The 23581-nt window shown below is 47.0% G+C and overlaps 1 protein-coding gene across 2 annotated transcripts in view; it reads left to right on the top strand.

Moving 5' to 3' along the window:
- LOC311101415 (neurobeachin-like) overlaps positions 1-23581 on the top strand; it is a gene marked incomplete at both ends in the record, with an annotated part of 295001 nt that overhangs the window by 119447 nt on the left and 151973 nt on the right. Inside the window, 18 exons of one of the 2 annotated variants that reach the window (XM_084142549.1) lie at positions 88-211; positions 709-901; positions 1113-1475; positions 1682-1990; positions 2065-2499; positions 2934-3151; positions 3467-3620; positions 4372-4552; positions 5364-5473; positions 5744-5809; positions 5895-6063; positions 6876-6988; positions 7131-7462; positions 11370-11521; positions 14153-14279; positions 14956-15069; positions 16946-17073; positions 19534-19595. In XM_084142549.1, the coding sequence (XP_083998675.1) occupies positions 88-211; positions 709-901; positions 1113-1475; positions 1682-1990; positions 2065-2499; positions 2934-3151; positions 3467-3620; positions 4372-4552; positions 5364-5473; positions 5744-5809; positions 5895-6063; positions 6876-6988; positions 7131-7462; positions 11370-11521; positions 14153-14279; positions 14956-15069; positions 16946-17073; positions 19534-19595 (3350 nt within the window). Of the gene's footprint in view, positions 1-87; positions 212-708; positions 902-1112; positions 1476-1681; positions 1991-2064; positions 2500-2933; positions 3152-3466; positions 3621-4112; positions 4137-4371; positions 4553-5363; positions 5474-5743; positions 5810-5894; positions 6064-6875; positions 6989-7130; positions 7463-11369; positions 11522-14152; positions 14280-14955; positions 15070-16945; positions 17074-19533; positions 19596-23581 lie in introns of both variants that reach the window. The other variant, XM_084142550.1, reaches the window with a different exon arrangement.

The raw sequence follows: 23581 nt of genomic DNA, 5'->3' as shown, positions 1-23581 counted from the left end.
CTGTCTTACTGAATGTTATTGTAGTCAAGTCAAACTTGATTTAAAGTGCAGACTTAGCAAAGTCATGTGTATGTGTGTGTGTTCCAGTGATCCTTAAGGTAGTAGCGACCCTGTTGAAGAGCTCGTCCCCCAGCGTTGAGCTGATGGAGGTTCGACGTCTCTTCCTCTCAGACATGATCAAACTGTTCAGCAACAGCCGCGAAAACCGACGGTGAGGACATGCACGCACGCACACACACACGCATGCACACACACACACACACACACACACAGTCACTCTATAATTTACAGCTGTGTAATGACTCTTCCCAGCAGTGACAGCACTGTTAGCATCCTGTTGTCAGTATCTTCAGGCGTCAATGATAAATCATTCAAGCGATATTGATGGTATAACTGATGACTATTATGACCAATATACTCACTATTATTGTCTAACAGCTGACTATATATCAAAGCATCAGATCATTTAGCTAATTAACATAATATAAGTGATCAAAATGAATTGTGACTGTTTCACTGATAGAGTGGCTGGTGATCAAGTCACATTAGAACCGAGCAATGATCAGAGGGAGTACTTGAGAATATGATGTTGGCCTAAAGCCCTACTTTAACTACTGACTATGTAGCGAAGGTCTCTCATGGTGTTTGCTCTAGTAATGAGAACCTAATAGTTGTAATAGTATATATTATTCGCTGTATGTGTTCTAGGTGTCTGTTGCAGTGTTCAGTATGGCAGGACTGGATGTTCAGTCTGGGCTATATCAACCCTAAAAACCCAGAGGAACAGAAGATGATGGAGATGGTCTATAACATCTTCAGGATCCTGCTCTACCATGCCATCAAGTATGAGTGGGGAGGTTGGAGGGTCTGGGTGGATACACTCTCCATCGCTCACTCCAAGGTAAGACTCAGTGGCTGGCTGCGTCCCAAATGGCACCCTATTCCCTATATAGTGCACTACTTTTGATTTAGTTATTGATCATGTCTCTCCCTCTATATGGTAACTTATACGAGGCACATATGGAGTACCTGGCTGAGATGAGCTTGATTATTAGTTATAGATGATTAATTATAGATTATTGATTATTGATAATGTCTGTCCTATACTGTAGGTAACGTACGAGGCCCATAAGGAGTACCTGGCTAAGATGTATGAGGACTACCAGCGTCAGGAGGAGGAGAACATTAAGAAGGGGAGGAAGGGTCTGGTCAGCACCATCTCAGGCCTGCAGGACCTCCAGGCCGGGGGCATCCAGGGAAACATGGAGATCAGAGAGATAGACGACCACTCCCAGACACAGACCCCGGAGAGCGAGGCCGACTACCCCGAGACCCCCGGCCACCCCCGGAACATACTGTCGGAGGGGAAGACGAGGGAGGAGGGGGGGCTCGGGGGGACAGGGAGGACGGGGAGGACGGGGTCAGGGGTCAGAGTGGAGGTTCATGACCTGTTGGTGGACATCAAGGCTGAGAAGGTATGGTATCCGTCTGTTTTCATAGTTTTTACAACTGATTAATTTAGCAGATACTCTTATCCAGAGCAACTTCCAGTCAGTGCATTCAGGAAAAAAACACCACATATCACAGTTCTTGCAAGTAGACTCTTAAAATCAATGTCAGTCAGTCAGTTAATCAATCAATCCATCAATCAGCTAATCAATCAATCCCTCCCTCTCCCCAGGTGGAAGCGACGGAGGTGAAGCTGGATGACCTGGACCTGTCTCCAGAGCCGCTGGGCATGACAGTGGGTGTGGCTGGGGGTGTTGTCTCTGAGGACAGGGGCGGGGCATTGGTCCAGGTGGACTCCCTATTGGACAACGTGTACTGTGCTGCTGTAGAGAAGCTGAGCAGCAGTGCTGCCAGCGGAGTACTGGTCCCCAACGCAACCGTCGCTGTCGTCCCCGACAACCACAACACCGGTCCCCTCATCACCCTCGCTGACGACGACAAGGACAATCTCCCTAGCAACAGCAGCGTCCTGTTTGGCCAGGTTAGTTAATCTTTCTTTTCTTCTGCTTGTGTTTTGGTATGTGCAAGTTAACTAAACTGAACTGAACTCAACAGGAGGAGCCCCTGGTCCTGCCAAGTCCTGGTTCTAACCCAGATCCAGACCCCGAGTCCCCAATCCCACCAGGCCACAGCCATAACCTGGGCCTGCTGGCCCACATGACGGGCAGCTCTGAGCTGGGGACCGTCGGCACGGTCACTCCTGGTGGTCCGATCAGCAGCATCCTGGAGGAGGAGAGGTTTAAGCTCCAGACCACCCTGGGTGATGTCACCTCCATGCCCAGGGAAGAGGCCTGCTCTAAGGGGTCAGAGTTCACAGAGAAGGGGGCTGGAGCTAGGGCTGGAGGGTCTGGGGTGTCGGAGGGGGGCGAGCCTTTGGCTGGTGGGAAAGGTTGTGGGGCGGATGCAGTCAGCACCACCTCAGACACAGAGAGGTCAGACGACGGAAAGGACAAGGAGGTTAAGAAGATACAGACCACTACTACTACACAGGTTAGTCAAGTTACAAGACCTCCCTCCCTCCCTCTTGTCCTCTCTTCCTCATCTCTCCCACTTCCCTTTCTCCCTCCTCTCTCCCCCCTGTTAGTGAGTCTGATGCGAGGAAGGATGAGAGGAGAGAGAGGAGAGAGGAGGAGGAGGAGGAGGAGGAGGAGAGGGAAGGAGGAGGAGAGAGTAGGAGGAGGAGGAGGAGTGGGGGAGGAGAGAGTAGGAGGAGGAGGGGGGAGAGGGGAGGAGGAGGGGGGAGAGGGAAGGAGGAGGAGGAGGAGGAGGAGGAGAGTGAGGACTAAAGGACTATTAATAGTGTCTCTTCTTTACTGTTATGTAATGACTCATTTTAATTTATACACTCTGCTTTATACACTCTGTGAATTACAGTGTTTTGTGTGTGTCTGTGTGTGTGTATGTGTCTAATGTGTGTGTGTCAGTCCCTCCATGGTCGTACAGCAGCCCAGTTAGAGCGTGACCTGCGTGTGGACCTGGGCTTCAGAGGGATGCCCATGACCGAGGAGCAGCGTCGCCAGTTCAGCCCTGGCCCTCGCACCACCATGTTCCGCATCCCAGAGTTCAAATGGTCGCCCATGCACCAGCGCCTCCTCACCGACCTGTTGTTGGCCCTGGAGACAGACGTCCACATCTGGAGGAGGTGAGGGGACAGAGACACTGAGAACATGTCCCTAATCACACCCTAGTCCCTATGTAGTAAACTACTTTGTATATAAGCCCATTGGCCCTCTGTAGTGCACTATTTTTGACCACTTAGGGCTTCCACATGGGACATGCAGACGCTCTTATCCACAGCAACTTACAACTTTCCAACTAGCCTTACTGTGGATGATTATTCACCATGACCTGACATAAGACCTGACCTATGCTTAACATTGTGTGACATGCTACTGCATCCTGATCAAATGAACTTTAATCCAGTTCTCTCCCTCTCTCCCTCTCTCCCTCCCTGCAGCCATTCAACCAAATCCGTCATGGACTTTGTCAACAGCAATGAGAACATCATCTTTGTCCACAACACCATCCACCTCCTCTCTCAGATGGTAGACAACATCATCATCGCCTGTGGAGGGATCCTTCCTCTGCTCTCCGCTGCCACCTCTCCTTCTGTAAGTCTGTCAGTCAGTCTTTCTACTACCTCTCCTTCTGTAAGTCTGTCAGTCAGTCTTTCTACTACCTCTCCTTCTGTAAGTCTGTCAGTCAGTCTTTCTACTACCTCTCCTTCTGTAAGTCTGTCAGTCAGTCTTTCTACTACCTCTCCTTCGGTAAGTCATTCAGCCTCTCTATGGTGCCACACTACCATCTAGTGGTGGCTAGTAAGAACTGCATGTTTAGGTCTAAATTAATGATCGGCCTCTAGGAAATAGGACTAGTTGATTGTCTTTATCGATTGTTTCCGTTTTCATTTGCTCAGCTTCATTCTGCTATATATTCAGCTAATGAGGATTTTACTTTGTCAGCATTGTTTATGTTGGTGATGGTTTCCTCTGTGTGTTTTGTTTATGTGTGTTAAGGATTATATGTGCTTTACCTGCTGATTGTATCTGTTGATTTGAATCATCTGTTATTGTTTTTTCTTCTGTTTGTTTGTGCATGGCCAGAGTACCCAGGTTAGTGCATATGCTGTAAGTTATATTTTCTTTCCAAACATTTATTCTCTCAGGTACAATGGAACAATATTTAGTATTTCTGTTTCTTGAGTGTATATGACTGTCTCCTCTTCACCCTCCACCCCATCCCCTGTCCCCTCTTCACCCTCCACCCCCTCCCCTGTCCCCTCTTCACCCTCCTCCCCATCCCCTGTCCCCTCTTCACCCTCCTCCCCCTCCCCTATCCCCTGAACCCCTGCGTTGTGAGCAGGCTGAGTTGGAGAACATCGAGGCGACCCAGGGCATGTCTTCAGAGACAGCTGTGTCCTTCCTGTCCCGTCTCATGGCCATGGTGGACGTTCTGGTGTTCGCCAGCTCACTCAACTTCTCTGAGATAGAGGCTGAGAAGAACATGTCCTCTGGAGGCCTGATGAGACAGTGTCTTCGACTGGGTAAGAGTGTGCGTGTGCATGCATGCGTGCGCATGTTTATGTGTGTGTGTGTGTGTGTGTGTGTGTGCGTGCGCTTGTCACAGACATTAACTGTCATATTAGATGATTAATGAGATCAGTAAATGCCGTGGCAAAATCATTTCATGATCATTTCAGTAATTCCAGTATTCAATTCAGTTCCTTGATGTGGTCAACCTAGCTAATTCATTTTCTAAATGCACTGCTATTAGATAGTAAATGTGCTTTGGTAAAGGCCAGACTTTTGAAGCTAGCTCTGAAGTAACTCAGAACAAGTCCATACATACACAAACACACACAAACACACACAGACACACATATACAAACACACACACACAGCATATGTTTTACTATCCCTGTGGGGACCTAACATTTATTTCCATTCAAAATCCTATTTTCCCTAACCCTAAACCTAACCTTAACCCTAACCCTATCCTTAACCCCTAACCCTAACTCCTAAACCTAACCCCTAACCCTGATTCTAACCCTAACCCTAATTGTAACCCTAACCCTAAACCTAACTCCTAAGCCTAAAATAGGCTTTGTCCACGAGGGAGAATTTTCCACACACACACTCTCGCTCTCTCTCTCTCTCTCTCTCTCTCTCTCTCTCTCTCTCTCTCTCTCTCTCATTATCATCATCTGTACTGTGAAATTTGTCTGGCTGTTGATTTCACCATGACTCTGGCCTGGCAGCTTGGAACAAACAGTGATCATATCATTAATGCGTTTCAAGATGCAGCTTCTGATACCTTGTCTGTCTGTCTGTCTGTTTGTCTGTCTCTCCTCCCAGTGTGTTGTGTAGCAGTGAGGAACTGTCTGGATGTTAGACAGAGACAGAGGGACAGAGGGACCAACAGTAAGAGCCAGGACAACCTCTATGGTGCAGCATCTGCCAACAAGGTATGTCCTCACCTAACCTCATCATTTAAAAAAACATATAAAGTTGGTAATAGTACAGTTGATGGGTGGCTGTGACACAGGACATATAGGAACTATAAGTGGGGGGTGTGTGGGAGATCATTAAGTGTGACACGCAATGTAATATGGATTATACGCTAGCGGCTAAGTAAACAGATTGTTACACTGCCACTAAGATGTCAGACTCTCTTAGTCTCCTCACTTTAGATCTCCTACACCAGAAAATGTCTCAGTAACCTTTCTCGCATTCAGGACCCTGACAGACTTCTACAGGACGTCGACATCAACCGTCTGAGAGCTGTCGTATTCCGGGATGTGGTGAGTATGACTGTGTGTGTGCTTGTGCGTGTGTAACATGTTTGTGTGCGTGTGATTGTGTAACATGTATATGTGTCCCCTCCAGGATGACAGTAAGCAGGCCCAGTTCCTGGCCCTAGCGGTGGTATACTTCATCTCTGTCCTCATGGTGTCAAAGTACCGGGACATCCTGGAACCCCAGAGAGAGACCAACAGGTTGATCAGCCAATCAGCATGCAGCAATCGCCACGAGATCAACTCACCTACCAGCTCAGGTGCTTGCTTTTGTTATCCAACTCCCTCCCCTAATCCCGCCTCTAACCCCTCCCATAACCCATCCTCTCAGCTCTATGATTAATTCATGTGATCCACTAATTGCACTGTGCAGAATTAAACATGGAAACAGGAATGGAAGTGGAGAGGGGAAGTGGGAGAGGGGAAGGGAGGGGAAGTGGGGGAGGAGTGGAGGAAGTGGGGGAGGGGAGGGGAAGGTGGGTGTATGAAAGTTGTACAAGCAGCCCTGGTCTCTGTGGTATGAACAGTAACATACCACTGGGCACACACTGAGAGAGAGCAAGCGAGACATGGAGAGATAGATTGAGAGAGAGCGTAAAAGAAACAGAGAGATGCTGAGGGTTTGGGGCGTTGTGAAGCTAGTTCTATTTCCAGAAGTCTGTCGTTGACCATTAGCCAGTCAATCAGCCAGGAGGATGGGATCAGAGAGGCTACTGGGAAGGACACTTCACCGTCCTCATAAATAATATCACCAGGAAGAGAGTTTCCAGCCAACAGGCACGTGGCAGATGTCTGTCTGTCTGGGATGGAAGTTAGAAGAGGCTAAACGAGGAAGTTAGATGGAGAGAGAATGGGCTTGTTCGACGTCGACTGCATTGCAGTCAGCAACTCCCGACTGGCTGATCTACGAATCACCTTGCATCTTAAATGACTACTCATTATTATTTGTAGATCAGTCAATCACCATTAACCCACAATGCATCACATATTTGATGCTCTGGAACACGGCCAATGTGTGTGAGCCCACCCAGTGTCCTTGTATCCTGACTGTGTGTTTGTGTGTGTGTTCCAGAGACCCCCCTGGCGTACCCTGACCACAGTAAGGAGCCCCCCACCCCTGTAGAGGAGCTCCATATACAGAGAGGCTCTCTGCCGCACACTGACTCTGGCATTGGAGAGGAACAGGTTGCTCATCTAGATACTAAACTGTGTTCTCTTTTTTCGCTCTATTGGATTGGATTGTAGTTGTATTATAATGTGTGTTCGTGCATAAACCCAGGAAGAGTACAGGTACAAGAGTACATAACTAAACGACCCCCCCCCCCAGGTGGCCAGTGTGTTAAACGGAGCAGACCTGAACCCTTCAGGACCCGTGCGAGCTGACGCCATGTCCTCCCTGCTCGGCAGCCTCTCCTCTGGGGAAAAGCATAGCCAAGAGTCCCTCTTGGAGCCACCTGGCCTGGAGGTCCTAAGGACCGCCTCCTCCATCTCCTCCATCAGCCATTCAAACATCAACGTCCGAGAGATCCTGAAGAGCCTAGTGGCTGGGCCTGTAGAGATGGCGGAGCCTAGACCAGAGCCCCTCCCCTACCCCGATCCTGCTGTACAGAGAGAGACCCATCACCCCATGCTGCCCATGCAGTTCCACTCCTTTGACAGGTACACGCACACACAACCATGCAGTTCCACTCTTTGATGTCTTAAACATGTTTGACAACTTGAGCTCCACAGGAACCTATTGTGTTAGGGGTACAGGTAGCTTAGTGGTAGAACGTTGGGCCAGTAACGGAAAGGTCGCTGGTTCGAATACCCGAGCCGACAAGGTGAAAAATCTGTCGATGTGCCCTTGAGCAAGGCACTTACAGTGAGGGAAAAAAGTAGGCTTGATCCCCTGCTGATTTTGTACGTTTGCCCACTGACAAATGAATGATTAGTCTATAATTTTAATGGTAGGTTTATTTGAACAGTGAGAGACAGAATAACAACAAAAAAATCCAGAAAAACGCATGTCAAAAATGTTATAAATTGATTTGCATTTTAATGAGGGAAATAAGTATTTGACCCCCTCTCAATCAGAAAGATTTCTGGCTCCCAGGTGTCTTTTATACAGGTAACGAGCTGAGATTAGGAGCAAACTCTTAAAGGGAGTGCTCCTAATCTCACCTTGTTACCTTTATAAAAGACACCTGTCCACAGAAGCAATCAATCAATCAGATTCCAAACTCTCCACCATGGCCAAGATCAAAGAGCTCTCCAAGGATGTCAGGGACAAGATTGTAGACCTACACAAGGCTGGAATGGGCTACAAGACCATCGCCAAGCAGCTTGGTGAGAAGGTGACAACAGTTGGTGCGATTATTCGCAAATGGAAAAAACACAAAATAATTGTCAATCTCCCTCGGCCTGGGGCTCCATGCAAGATCTCACCTCGTGGAGTTGCGATGATCATGAGAACGGTGAGGAATCAGCCCAGAACTACACGGGAGGATCTTGTCAATGATCTCAAGGCAGCTGGGACCATAGTCACCAAGAAAACAATTGGTTTACACAGTACACCGTGAAGGACTGAAATCCTGCAGCGCCCGCAAGGTCCCCCTGCTCAAGAAAGCACGTATACATGCCCGTCTGAAGTTTGCCAATGAACATCTGAATGATTCAGAGGAGAACTGGGTGAAAGTGTTGTGGTCAGATGAGACCAAAATCGAGCTCTTTGGCATCAACTCAACTCGCCGTGTTTGGAGGAGGAGGAATGCTGCCTATGACCCCAAGAAACTGGTGTATGTGACAATAAAACATATATTTTTTTGTGTTGATGACCAGTATATATGCTTCAAGACAGAACTATAATGTGTCATTAGTCAAGCATGCTCAACACGCCGCAGTTTATCTACCAGGTCTGTTTAGTTGTCAGGAGCAACGTTCATGGTTTTACAGTAGCAAGCTAAACATCACTCACGTTAGACATCCCGAGTGGCGCAGTGGTCTAAGGCACTGCATCGCAGTGCTAGCTGTGCCACTAGAGATCCTGGTTCGAATCCAGGCTCTGACGTAGCCGGCCGCGACCGGGAGACCCATGGGGCGGTGCACAATTGGCCCAGCGTCGTCCAGGGTAGGGGAGGGAATGGCCGGCAGGGATGTAGCTCAGTTGGTAGAGCATGGCGTTTGCAACGCCAGGGTTGTGGGTTCGTTTCCCACGGGGGGCCAGTATGGGGGGGAAAAAAAATATATAATAATAATACTGTAAGTCGCTCTGGATAAGAGCGTCTGCTAAATGACTAAAATGTAAATGTAATGTTCGCTAAGCCCCCATGTGTGTTTGTGTGTGTGTGTTTGGAAAGGTCTTGTGTGTTGTGTGTTTACGTTCCTGCAGTAGATAAGAACCCAGTAATCTGTGTGCTGTCCCTGTGGTAACCTGTTGCTGACAGGATTTCAAGGTTCACATCCCAGAATCCTTATCTTTCTGTCTGGTGAACGTTCTGGACCAACAAACCCCTGAACCATGTCAAGAGTGTGGCTGTCGGAAGGGCCTGTTTGGTGTGTGTGAGTGTGTCACTTGTGATGAAGGTAAAAATGGAGGACAGAAGCAATAAGGAGATGGAGAGGGAGGAAAGGTAGAGAGGGAGGAGAGATGGAGGAGGAGATGAAGGATCAGATGAAGGACTGCAGAGGTCCCCTGGGCCCTGATGACTGATTAAACAGAAGCAGCTTCCCATCTAACCCCTCCCTCCTCCCTCCCTCCCTCCTCACCTCTCACAGCACTAATATGCCCTGGCAGGCTGAAATGAGTTGCCAGAGCTCTCTGTATTATTTTTGAAACGCTTTCACACACAGTGTCCAGGTCACACATACGACTCCTTCATGCTTTAATGTCATCCAGCCTCAATTTGCTGTCTAATTATTCTCCACCTGCCAGCAGAATGAGCTGCTAGGCTGACTAGGCCTCAGGACGGCTGGGCTGTCAGGCCTGAGGCTGATAGGGACTGACAACATCAAAACAGAGCACAAAGAAAAGGCTCAGAGCGTTGAGAGGAGGGCTGAGTCCCCTGGCCTCTCTGGTGATAGTCTCTCTGAGGTGGAGTTTTCAATTAGAGACTTCAATACCCAGGACTGGATGGCCAGATGGGACCATAGCACGACTGATCTGAATACACCTTTCTTTCTTTCTTTCTTTCTTTCTTTCTCTCTCTCTCTCTCTCTCTCTCTCTCCCTCTCTCTCTGTGTCTCTGTCTCTCTCTGTCTCTCTCCCTCTCTGTAGTACAGCTCTCTGACAGTAACAGTAACACTGGGATGTTGTCTAGCTCTGTATTTGTGATTACATTTATAATGAAGAACTGATTTAATCTGTTTGGTTTTAATTGAACTGACTATGTTAGGAAGTTTAATATTTTTAATCTATTTCCACAGTATATCTATATGATTGAGGATGTGTGTGCGTATATAAATGTGTGTATGTTCTTACAGGATGCGTTCTGTGGTTCTCTTTCCTCTACAGTCATCTCCTGTTCATTAATATTCCTCACTAGATTAATCCTCAATTTATTCACAGCAGCCCCTACTAAACACACCCCTATTAATAAATGATGCCTTAGATAATCTTTGCAGCATTCATGAGCGCGCGGATAATCAATTATTTATAATAAAGGTTCATATTTGATCAACATCTAGTATCAGACTGTAACCATGTCACACAGGGATAGCTGCACACATCCTTATCTTAGCTTTTCCCCTTTTTATTTTAAAGTCCATCTAGGGACAAATGTTGGGAATTAGTGCTAATCTGAAGTGTGATGGAACAATGCATGTGATTGTTTTTATTGTTTGTGTTCCTATTCCAATAAATTATTAGATAAATTACTCAATATGAACCAGGAATACCTTTAGAAAATATATTACATATATAGCTGGTTTTCTCAGTGATGTGCTGCTGTCAATGAGATCTCTAGTCTAAACCAAAGCAGCAGTACACAGATGTATTGAATAAATGATGCTGTCGCCATCAGTACCATCAGCAGATGCATATCTCAGACATTGTAATATGCAGCATACTGACATGGCCCTGTGTGTGTGTGTGTGCGTGCGTGTGTGCGTGTGTGTGTCATGCTGCTCATCAGAAGTGAGTAAATAACTGCAGTATATCCCAGTGGTCTGAATGTATGCTCTGTGCTCTCCAAGTGGACCATGGGAAGGTCACAAGTTTAGTCATCTAAAGACCCTGCTCTGTCCCAAATGACTCCCTATATAGTGCACTACTTTTGACCAGGGCTCTTGTCAAACGTAGTGCACTATATAGAGAATAGAGTGCCATTTGGGATGCACTACCTGCTGGCAGTATTTACTGCCTTCCTCCCTCGTGATGTGTTCTAGTGTCTATAAATATATAAGAGGAAACCAGAAGTGTCTTCACACATAGAACAGTCTGTCTATTTCCATGTATTTATATCTCTTTTTAATGATTGAATGTTTCTCTTAATAACTTAATGGGAGCATTACTCATGCTTGGTTCACCATTAGCTACACTTAGCTGCTCTGTGTGTGTGTGTGTGTGTCTCTCTCTCTCTCTGAATAGGAGTGTGGTGGTCCCAGTGAAGAAGCCTCCACCAGGCAGTCTGGCTGTGAACACGGTTGGACACGCATCCTCCAGCAGCCTGGCAACAGGCTCCACCCCCAACATCTTTGCTGCAGCCTCCAACACCCCCAAGAGCATGATCAACACCACTGGTAGGCCTACACCCATGGGCCCTGGTCAAATGTAGGGAATAGGGTGCAATTTGGGACTAAACCTTATGCCCTAGCCCCTAGCCCTTAATGCCTAGCCACTTGTGTATACTTGAAAGGAGTGGGTAGGTATGAGTAATACTAGTGACAATTCCACCTAACCTACAGTAGCTGAGTAACGTGGAGCTATTACTACCATACCAATATTATTGCTTTATACCTATCTGATCCTTTCTTGTCTATATGAGGTGCCTAGGGGCTGGTGAGTAAAGGGTAGGGGCTAGGTGTAGGGGGTAGGGTATAGGTGTAGGGGGTAAGGGCTAGGTGTAGGGGTAAAGGGATAGCGGTTTATTTAAGATTCAGCCTGACATATAAGCCCTCTGAATGATGGTACATAGGGTCTCAGACTTACAAGGTTACTAATAATACTATACTAATGTGTTCGGCCGGTAATGTGGTTTATTTCCAGGGAGCTGTTGCTAGTTGGAGTTCGTTAGTATTTAATTTGAGTAATTACTGCAGATCTTAATAACCCAGTGGGTCTGGAATGTGTCCTTTGAAGCCGGTCCAGGAATAGGAGCAGAATTTGCATCCCAAATGGCTCCCTATGTAGTGCACTACTTTTGACCAAGGCCCATAGGGATCTGGTCAAAAGTGGTGCGCTATATAAAGTTTAGGGTGCCATTTGGGAAGCGACCAATTTGTTTGTTGGCTGGATGACTGAGGTTTAATGGTGGAGTGTAGAAACTCATACTGAGCACCAGAGGGCACTCTACTGCTCTACATGACCATGCTTCCTATACAGTACTATGACACTGCTGTGTGGTGGTTATGCTGTATAAAGCATCATAAACTGGGTGGTTTGAGCTGTGAATTCTGATTAGCTGAAAGCCATGGTATATCAGACCATATACCACGGGTATGACAAAATATGTATTTTTACTGCTCTAATTATGTTGGTAACCAGTTTATAATAGCAATAAGGCTCCTCGGGGGGTTGTGATATATGGCCAATAGACCACGGCTAAGGGCTGTGTCCAGGCACTCCGCGTTGCGTCGTGCATAAGAACAGCCCTTAGCCGTGGTATATTGGCCATATACCACACCTCCTGTGGCCTTATTGCTTAAGTATAATACAATCAGTTCAGGTTGAAATGCATTCAATGACCTCTGAGAAATGGTATCTTGTTCTTTTATTATCAGTTTAATTTGTTGAGACCAGAATAGTGTAGTGTAGTAGTAGTTGTAGTGTAGTGTGCGTCCCAAATGGCACCCTATTCCATACCTAGTGCACTACTATATGGAATATAGGAGTAGGCCTTGACAAAAGTAGTGCACTAAATAGGGAATAGGGTTCCATTTGACTGTCCACTCCCCTGAGGCCCTGCTCTGTGCTGTTGAGCCAATGGTCCCATGATGCAGCAGGCCTCTGAAAGAAGCCACTTAATACAGAGACCATTAGAGCTGCAACACCTATTAAATGTTCCTATCCCCTCAGCAGGAATGTGAGAAATGTGACAGAGTCAAAGTGTGCTTTCAGCTAAACCCAGTAGCTCTCCTCTCTCCTCCTCTCTCTTTCTCTCCCTCTTTTTCCATCTATAATCCTTCTCTCCCTACCTACCTTCCTCTTTCTCCCCCCTCCCACTCTCTCTCTCACCCCCTCTCCTCCTCCCTATCTCTCTCTCACCCCCTCTTTCTCCCCCCTCCCACTCTCTCTCTCCCACTCCCCTCTCCTCCTCCCTATCTCTCTCTCATCCCCTATTTCTCCCACTCTCTCTTTTTTTCTCTCTCCCTCCTTCTCTCCCTCCTTCCCTCAGACCCCATGATTTCATCAGTTCTGTTCTGTTCTGTAGATGTTCTTTGTCAACGTGACCCATGAACTCAAGGACATGCATGTGATACCTGGAACGATGATAGATGGAAAACATCTTAATCGTATCATATTAAACATGTAACCCAATATTGGACTGAGTTATGATAACTCATGAAATTATTAACAATAAATTCTACAGATGTAACTACAATGCACCACGTTTGAACAACCAATTATAGTGAATTGGACATTAGACATTCATATACTTACAATGTCATTCCTATAGGTCGGCCCTGTAACTGAAACAGACCTTGGGTAGATAATATACAGCATAGTTGTATACTTGGGTATATAATGGACTTGTATACTGTATATTTCTATACTTCGGTATATAATGGAGTTGTAAACTGTATATTTCTATACTTGGGTATATACTATAGTTGTATACTGTATAGTGTATGCTGTACTGTATAGTTGTATACTTGGGTATATAATGGAGTTGTATACTGTGTATTTCTATAGTTTGGTGTATAATTGAGTTGTGTACTGTACTGTATAGTTGTTTACTTGGGTATATAATATAGTTGTATACTGTATATTTCTATACTTAGGTATATAATAGAGTTGTATAGTGTATAGTTGAATACTTGGGTATATAATGGAGTTGTTTACTGTATATTTCTATACTTAGGTATATGATAGAGTTGTATACTGTATATTTCTATACTTAGGTATATAATAGAGTTGTATAGTGTATAGTTGTATACTATACACTATACTTCTCCCAGTGTGACGTTGGTTGGTTTGTTTGTTCCCTGCAGGAGCTACAGACTTGGCCTCCTCTTCCTCCACCTCTTCCTCATCCTTCGTCAACGGGGCCACCAGTAAGAACCTGCCTGCAGTCCAGCCGGTGGCACCCATGCCTGAAGACACAGTGGAGAACATGAGGTAGGGTCAGGGTGTGACAGTACTGTGTGTGTGTAGTAGGCGGATTATGCATTTCAGTGCTGCAGACATATTCACCATATATCACCTGGAGCCACAGAACAGTGCATGTCTTTCTCTATCAGCATGTAACCACTGCCTGTGGTGTTGTGTGAATGGTAATTCAGAGAAAATGGTGTGTGTGTGTGTGTAGCGGGTTAAGGTGTGTGTGGATGCTGTTGTGACCTTGACTCCTCGTCCCCACCTGTAATGGTTTGTGACAGACATCTCTAGTGCTGCAGAGAGCCTGAGTACCTCTCTCTCTGTCTCGCAGTCCCACAGCCTCAACACAAACACACACACACACTCTCTCGCTCTCTCTCCCTCCTGTCCCCCTCTAAAGGAATTGCAAATCTGTTGCCATGGCAGCAGTAACCGACATCACTTACCGTAACCGTGGAGTCAATGATGGAAGTGGCAAGTTGCAGAGCTGTGTGTGTGTGTGTGTGTGTCTCACCGGTTGTAGAGCTGTGTGTGTGATCATACCAAACTCTCAATTTAGTTCAGTCAGACTGACATGTAGCTTGTTATGGTAGACAATAGGCATATGGGCTCTGGTCAAAAGTAGTGCACTATAAAAGGAATAGGGTGCCATTTGGGAATCAGTCATAGTGACTGCTGCAATCTCTGTGTATTTCAGTGCGTTGCTCTGTGAGGTGGACCAGGATCTGAGAGTCTTTAGTTGGTCCCTGCCGGGGGGCCACACAGAGACAGAGACAGAGATGGCCCCCAGAGGTGCAGGCCAGTGTCATAGGCAAGCACTGTTTAACATCGCTCACACAGGTGTCACTGTCTCACTGATGCACTCATCACTTCACCTTCGTATTCTTCCCAGGAGGCCAAGGGGCAGAAGACACTTTGCTTCTAGTCCCTCCTAGGCCAAGCCTCTCTCTCTCTCCCCCTCTCTCTCTCTGTCTGTCTGTCTGTCTGTCTGTCTGTCTCTGTATGTTTCTATACTAGTGGACAGGCTACAGGCTCAAGGCAGTATCTCTCTGCTTTTAGATGCTTCCTGTATAGATAGATAGATACTACTAGACACTAGGCTGTAGAGGTCTTCTCGGGTCCAAAAAGTTGGACCTTGACCCGAATGGACCCGAGGACAATAAGACCCGGACCTGAACATACCCAATAATTTCAAAAAAAGGGGGACCCGGACCCGAGAACAGTCAGACCCGAACCCAAATGGACCCGACGACAACTAGACCTAGACCCGACCCGATTGGTCCTGAGTGACAAAATATATATGTTTATCAGCCAAGTTGCTCTTCTGGTTAACGAATAGGGTTTTATATGTTGGCTAAGCCTTCTATAAATAAATAAATCCACCTTATTAGCATAAAATAAGTATGCTATAGGCTGTGCAGAGTCATGGTCGGATCCATTTGGGTCCACTCGGGTTTATCAGCAGTAGTTACATAGACCCGAGACACGATGACAATCAAACTATACCCGACCCAGACCCAAGGGAAAAGTTTACATTTTGGACCCACTCAGGTCTCGAGTATTCAGGTTCGGGTGGACTCGTGAAGACCTCTACTAGGCTGTGTGACACAGTCTGGGCTCGAAACGGCGACCAATTTGGTTGCATATGCGACAAAATATTTAGCTGTGCGACCTGGAGTTTTATTTTGGGAACACCAGTGCGACTAAAAGAAAATCCACCAAAAATGCAATACCTAACAATATTTAGCTGCAACACTCATCTCTACACTGCTTGCTTCCAGTTCCCGGGCCACACACACAGTTCCTCCATGCTATTTATTCTCTCAGCATGCTGTCAATTCATGCACTCAACATATTCTTCCAAAACATGAAGGATGCTGCTTTCCACGTTGCTTCTTAATATGAATCCACGTTTTCTCTATTATACTATTACTTTGTCTATCTTGCTCTGCAAAAAATGAGTTAGTTAGTCTAAGGAAGCTGGCATGTGCCTTGAAATAATGCTAATCGTTAATGCTAATCGCTAACTAGCTAGCTAAATGCACTAGCTAGGGCAAAGCAAACGTTACCTCTAATACAGGTTGCTAGCAGTGGTGGTGTAGATTAGCATGTCGTTTGTCTAAATGCAACATCTATTCAAATGTGATTAGGGTCCCCTGGGAAACACTGACCAACATTTTGGTTCCTACCCTGTCATAACTCCTACGTGGCTTTTTCATTTGTTGTCATGCCAAACAACACCAATCATAGAATTAGAATAATCATTGTATATCTATGATTCCAACAGTTCACCCAAGTGTTTTGATCTATTCTCTAAATTACCAGTGCTACCAATTAAATTGTTTAATTTAGAGCCCTGGATGCAGTGTTCTGCTGTGTGTGAAAGGATGTTCTAACTCTCATGTACTAACCCAGATGGAGGGCTTTACTCTGCTCTGCTCTGCTCACCACACAACCCTACCCAACCTTATACTCATCTGTTTACTGTTGTTGTCTTTCTGCTCTCTGTCTCTTCCACTCTGACATCCTCTCTCTCTCTCTCTCTCTCTCTCTCTCTCTCTCTCTCTCTCTCTCTCTCTCTCTCTCTCTCTCTTCACCCCCCCCTCTTTCTTTCCCTGTTCTCTGTCTTCTCTCTTCACCCCCCACCCCTCTCTCTCTCTCCCTCTCCCTGCTCTGTTCTCACACAGTATCACTGCTAAGTTGGAGCGTGCGCTGGAGAAGGTGGCTCCCCTGCTCAGGGAGATCTTTGTGGACTTTGCGCCGTTCCTCTCTAGGACCCTCTTGGGAAGCCATGGCCAGGAGCTGCTCATAGAAGGTATAGGTGCTGTATAGTGTCTCTCTCTTTACTCCTCCAACTGTGTGTCCCTCCGTCCGTCCGTCGCTCAGTCTGTCTGTCCTCTCCTGTCCCTCTGGCTGTCCACTGGCTGCTGTGTCACTGCTGGATGCCTAGTAATGTAGCCCAGAGAGGGCTACCACGCACGCACACACATGCCCACACACATGTACTCACACAGGCACACACACACAGACACAGGAGAAACAATTAATGGAGAGTTGACAGGTATGAATGTTGTCTGATCCCTTCACTCTGCCTGTCTGTCCGTCTGTCAGAACACTGGCCATGCTGACAGATACACACACACACACACACCTGACCGCTGAGCACAGACCATGTACAGACCAGGCAAACACAACACACTTCACCAACACAATAGAGCCAGTATTAATAAAGCATCTCATACAAGTGCTGGGATCAAGTCTAGGATCAGTTTTACCTTATAGTTCATTATGAATAATATTACATGCACAGTAGAGACCTGATCCTAGATCAGCACCCTACTTTGAGATGCTTTGCCCAGACCTTTACCAAGGAAAGGAGGCTGTTTTTCCTCCCAGGCTGAATCAGGGCCCTGGTGGAAAGTCTCTCCATTTAGTAGTAATTACCAGCCATACATCACTCAAATTACCCGGGGTCGTGCCCCGAGTTCCCCCTCACCCACCCCCCTCTCCTCTCCTCCTTCCCCCTCTCTAGACATGTTGTCAGTGGCCCCTGGCCCATGATACACTTGGAGTTGAGAGGGAGGCCCCTGGGCGAACAGAGCTGTCGTTGTGATGGCCTCCCCTCTCTCTGTCTCTCCTCTCCTTCCCCCTTCCTACCTCCTCTCTCTCTGCCTCGCCTCTCCTTCCCCCTTCCTACCTCTCCTCTCTCTGCCTCTCCTCTCCTTCCCCCTTCCTACCTCCCCTCTCTCTGCCTCTCCTCTCCTTCCCCCTTCCTACCTCCCCTCTCTCTGCCTCTCCTCTCCTTCCCCCTTCCTACCTCCCCTCTCTCTGCCTCTCCTTCCCCCTTCCTACCTCTCCTCTCTCTGCCTCTCCTCTCCTTCCCCCTTCCTACCTCCCCTCTCTCTGCCTCTCCTTCCCCCTTCCTACCTCTCCTCTCTCTGCCTCTCCTCTCCTTCCCCCTTCCTACCTCCTCTCTCTCTGCCTCTCCTCTCCTTCCCCCTTCCTACCTCTCCTCTCTCTGCCTCTCCTCTCCTTCCCCCTTCCTACCTCTCCTCTCTCTGCCTCTCCTCTCCTTCCCCCTTCCTACCTCCCCTCTCTCTGCCTCTCCTCTCCTTCCCCCTTCCTACCTCTCCTCTCTCTGCCTCTGCCTCTCCTCTCCTTCCCCCTTCCTACCCCTACCAGCACACTGCTCCACAATGCCACATTCACCTCAATGATTTAACCCTGCCCTGCTCACAGGAAAGTCCTGGTCAGAGAGGCAGAGCCTGTTAAAATAGAACACATTTAGTTTGCGTACCAGCATACGGCCAGAGTCCATGGTCATTAGGCCAGCATACCAGAGTACAGCTGGGGTCGCTAGGGGCCAGGGTCACCCTACCACCTGACCCCCTGTGTCAGAGAGAGCTGAGTGATGGGAGAACTGGTCATTGCAGTCACAAGAGGTCAGCCGTGGTGGACTGTAGCTGTGTGTGTGTGTGTGTATGTGTGTGTGTGTGTGTGTGTGTGTGTGTGTGTGTGTGTGTGTGTGTGTGTGTGTGTGTGCGCCTGTGTGTAATAGGTCATCTGTAGCTGTCTGTGAACTAGAGAGGGTCACATCCCCTGTTTACAACCGTCTTAGAGTCTGACTGTTTCAGTGCTGTGCAAGAACAGGAGGAAGATTCACACTCTTCACATTATACAACAGTCCACTTTGTCTCCATCCCAAATAGCACCCTATTTCCTATGTAGTGCACTCCATAGGGCTCTTGTCAACATTAATGCAATATAGAGGGAATAGGGTGCCATTTGTTACCCACACTTTGTCACTTTGTCTCTATCTCAGTGGTTTGTAGGCATCTATATTGTTTTATTATTGTACATGTAAGGTAATTTCCCATTTCCAATCCTGGCAAGCTCTTTCTTTGCATGAACGGTAAAACGGAAGAGGTGTTTGACATGCATGAGATGGTCTCTGTCTGTGTGTTTATCAACATGTTGTCATCTCATCCCTGGTTGTTGACTCATGCTGTCAATCACACTGACTGACATCTTTATGTAACCATGCCAACGGGCCCTGGCCCAACCAGCCCATAATGAGTCCTCCAGATTGTCTTCTTCTCTGTTAATGAGTACAATGTTAGCCCATCCCACCTGTCATTGAAGAGGTTTCATAGTGACATATATGAAGGCACTAGGAACTGTTGAGCCCAGTCAAACTGTCCTGTGTGTTGTATGCCAACTCTGCTTCTAACTCTCTGTCCCATCCTGTCCTGCCCTGTCCTGTCTGCCCCGCCAGGTCTGGTGTGTATGAAGTCCAGCACCTCCGTAGTAGAACTAGTCATGCTGCTCTGCTCTCAGGTGAGATTCTCTCTTTCTCCTCACATCTCCCTCCTTTTCTCTCCCTCTCTGCTTCTTCCTTCCTCCTCACATCTCCCTCCTTTTCTCTCCCTCTCTGCTTCTTCCTTTCTCCTCACATCTCCCTCCTTTTCTCTCCCTCTCTGCTTCTTCCTTCCTCCTCACATCTCCCTCCTTTTCTCTCCCTCTCTGCTTCTTCCTTTCTCCTCACATCTCCCTCCTTTTCTCTCCCTCTCTGCTTCTTCCTTCCTCCTCACATCTCCCTCCTTTTCTCTCCCTCTCTGCTTCTTCCTTTCTCCTCACATCTCCCTCCTTTTCTCTCCCTCTCTGCTTCTTCCTTTCTCCTCACATCTCCCTCCTTTTCTCTCCCTCTCTGCTTCTTCCTTTCTCCTCACATCTCCCTCCTTTTCTCTCCCTCTCTGCTTCTTCCTTCCTCCTCACACATCCCTCTCTTCCCTCCACTCCCTCCCTTCTCTCGTCTCTACCTCTTCCTCCCTCTCTCCCTCTCACCTCCAAACCTCTCCTCTCCTCCCTGTGATGGACTCTAAAGATGAGGCTGCTTCCAGCTCCAGTTCTCTGGGTTGTTCCACGAAATGAGTCCCTTTTGCGTCCCTTTGATATTTGAAGTAGAGATTGTGCACCAATATTCAATTTTGGAATGAAGTGCCCTTTAATGTAGACCACAAAATTCCCTCTGTGCACTCAAAAGATTTTAACCCACTGAACCCCAACATTTCTCAACATTTTCACCATCATTCTAAAGCCCTAGTTATTTTGTTGCTTTGATCAAGTAATTTCTGAAGATTATTATTTATTTCATTTGATTAGTGATAAATTAAGTGAAAAAAAATAAAATTAAATCATTTTATGGTCAACCCAGTGACATGAAGTGAACGATTGTTTGACTAATGGTAAAACTTTGTCTTTTGAATTTTTTTTTTCAAAATAAATATTGAATGTCTAATAGTCATAGTGTAATCATTAATCATAGTGTAAAAGCAGTAAAACGGGTTCTACTCTTTTGGCCATTTTGTGCAGTTTTATGGTGGAGAACTGAGTGGGTCGAGCATAACACGTCAACCCTGCTAACCATAGATAAACCGGCTAGAAATGTTTTAACAATTAAAATAAAATTGTGAAGCTTGCATTAACTTTCCTCTCCGTGTTACACACAACAATTCCCTCTGTCACAAGGGGATTTCTGGCTGATTTAAGATGAAACCGTCAACCCTGTTAAGGTCAACCCTGTTAAGGTCAACCTTGTTACGGTCAACCCTCTTAGTTTATTTGGCACTCAATAGGCATGTTTTTTATTCAATTGAACATGTGCTCTTCATGACAATGTTAAAATTAGGTGAAATAAAATAAAATAACAATTCAGTAAATTACAGTACCCAAAGGGACTCATTTCGTAAACGACCCCTCTGTGATCAGACCATTGTAAGTTCTCACCACCACCCTGTCCCCTTACCTCCTCCCTGTCCTCATATCTCCTCCCTGTCCCCTTACCTCCTCCCTGTCCCCTTACCTCCTCCCTGTCCCCTTAACTCCTCCCTGTCCCCTTAACTCCTCCCTGTCCCCATATCTCCTCCCTGTCCCCTTACCTCCTCCCTGTCCCCTTACCTCCTCCATCTCCTCATATCTCCTCCCTGTCCCCTTACCTCCTCCCTGTCCCCTTACCTCCTCCATCTCCTCATATCTCCTCCCTGTCCCCTTACCTCCTCCCTGTCCCCTTACCTCCTCCATCTCCTCATATCTCCTCCCTGTCCCCTTAACTCCTCCCTGTCCCCTTACCTCCTCCCTGTCCCCTTACCTCCTCCATCTCTTCATATCTCCACCCTGTCCCCTTACCTCCTCCCTGTCCCCTTACCTCCTCCCTGTCCCCTTACCTCCTCCCTGTCCCCTTACCTCCTCCCTGTCCCCTTACCTCCTCCCTGTCCCCTTAACTCCTCCCTGTCCCCATATCTCCTCCCTGTCCCCTTACCTCCTCCCTGTCCCCTTACCTCCTCCCTGTCCCCTTAACTCCTCCCTGTCCCCTTACCTCCTCCCTGTCCCCTTAACTCCTCCCTGTCCCCATATCTCCTCCCTGTCCCCTTACCTCCTCCCTGTCCCCTTACCTCCTCCATCTCCTCATATCTCCTCCCTGTCCCCTTAACTCCTCCCTGTCCCCTTACCTCCTCCCTGTCCCCTTACCTCCTCCATCTCCTCATATCTCCTCCCTGTCCCCTTACCTCCTCCCTGTCCCCTTACCTCCTCCCTGTCCCCTTACCTCCTCCCTGTCCCCTTAACTCCTCCCTGTCCCCTTACCTCCTCCCTGTCCCCTTAACTCCTCCCTGTCCCCATATCTCCTCCCTGTCCCCTTACCTCCTCCCTGTCCCCTTACCTCCTCCATCTCCTCATATCTCCTCCCTGTCCCCTTAACTCCTCCCTGTCCCCTTAACTCCTCCCTGTCCCCTTAACTCCTTCCTGTCCTCATATCTCCTCCCTGTCCCCTTATCTCCTCCCTGTCCCCTTAACTCCTCCCTGTCCCCTTAACTCCTCCCTGTCCCCTTAACTCCTCCCTGTCCCCTTAACTCCTTCCTGTCCTCATATCTCCTCCCTGTCCCCTTATCTCCTCCCTGTCCTCATAGTGGATCAGCTCCACCTCATGTAAAGCTGTGTGGGACTGATCACCTCCTCTAGTTAAGCCCAATGATGTACGGTGTCTTCAGAAAGTATTCATACCCCTTGACTTATTCCACATTTTGTTGTGTTCTAACCTGAATTCAAAATTGATTAAAAAAATTGATTATTTTTCTCACCCATCTACTCACAATACCCCATAATGACAAAGTGAAAACATGTTTTTAGAACATTTTGCTAATTTATTGAAAATGAAATACAAAAATATCTAATTTACATAAGTATTCACACCACTGAATCAATACTTTGTAGAAGCACCTTTGGCAGCAATTACAGCTCTGTCTTTTAGGGTAAGTCTAAGACCTTTGCACACCTGGATTGTACAATAGTTGCCCATTATTCTTAAAAAAATTATTCAAGCTCTATCAACTTGATTTTTGATCATTGCATTTTCAAGTCTTGCCATAGATTATCAAGTCGATATAAGTCAAAACTGTAAATAGGCCACTCAGGAACATTCAATGTCATCTTGGTAAGCAACCGGTGTAGATTTGGCCTTGTGTTTTAGGTTATTGTCCTGCTGAAAGGTGAATTCGTCTCCCAGTGTCTGTTGGAAAGCAAACTGAACCAGGTTTTCCTCTAGGATTTTGCCTGTGCTTTTAGCTGTATTCCGTTTCTTGTTATCCTAAAAAAAACTCCCTAGTCCTTGCCGATGACAAGCATACCCATAGCATGATGTAGCCACCACCATGCTTGAAAATATGAAGAGTGGTACTCAGTAATGTGTTGTGTTGGATTTGCCCCAAACGTAACGTTTTGTATTCAGAACAAAAAGTTAATTTCTTTGCAAAAACTTTTTGCAGTATTACTTAAGGATGCATGTTTTGGAATATTTTTTAGTCTGTACAGGCTTCCTTCTTTTCACTCTATACAGTGGCTTGCGAAAGTATTCACCCCCCTTGGCATTTTTCCTATTTTGTTGCCTTACAACCTGGAATTAAAATTGATTTTTTGGGAGTTTGTATTACATTTACATTTTAGTCATTTAGCAGACGCTCTTATCCAGAGCGACATACAGTTAGTGAGTGCATACATTATTATTATTATATATTTTTTCATACTGGCCCCCCGTGGGAATCGAACCCACAACCCTGGCGTTGCAAACGCCATGCTCTACCAACTGAGCTACATCCCTGCCGGCCATTCCCTCCCCTACCCTGGACGACGCTGGGCCAATTATGCGCCACCCCATGGGTCTCCCGGTCACGGCCAGCTACGACAGAGCCTGGATTCGAACCAGGATCTCTAGTGGCACAGCTAGCACTGCGATGCAGTGCCTTAGACCACTGCGCCACTCGGGAGATTTG

Source organism: Coregonus lavaretus (assembly GCF_964263955.1).
Source record: "Coregonus lavaretus genome assembly, chromosome: 26".
NCBI classification, from domain to species: Eukaryota; Metazoa; Chordata; class Actinopteri; order Salmoniformes; family Salmonidae; genus Coregonus; species Coregonus lavaretus.
Note: the sequence above shows the minus strand (reverse complement) of the source record. Positions and strands in the feature narration are given on the sequence as shown.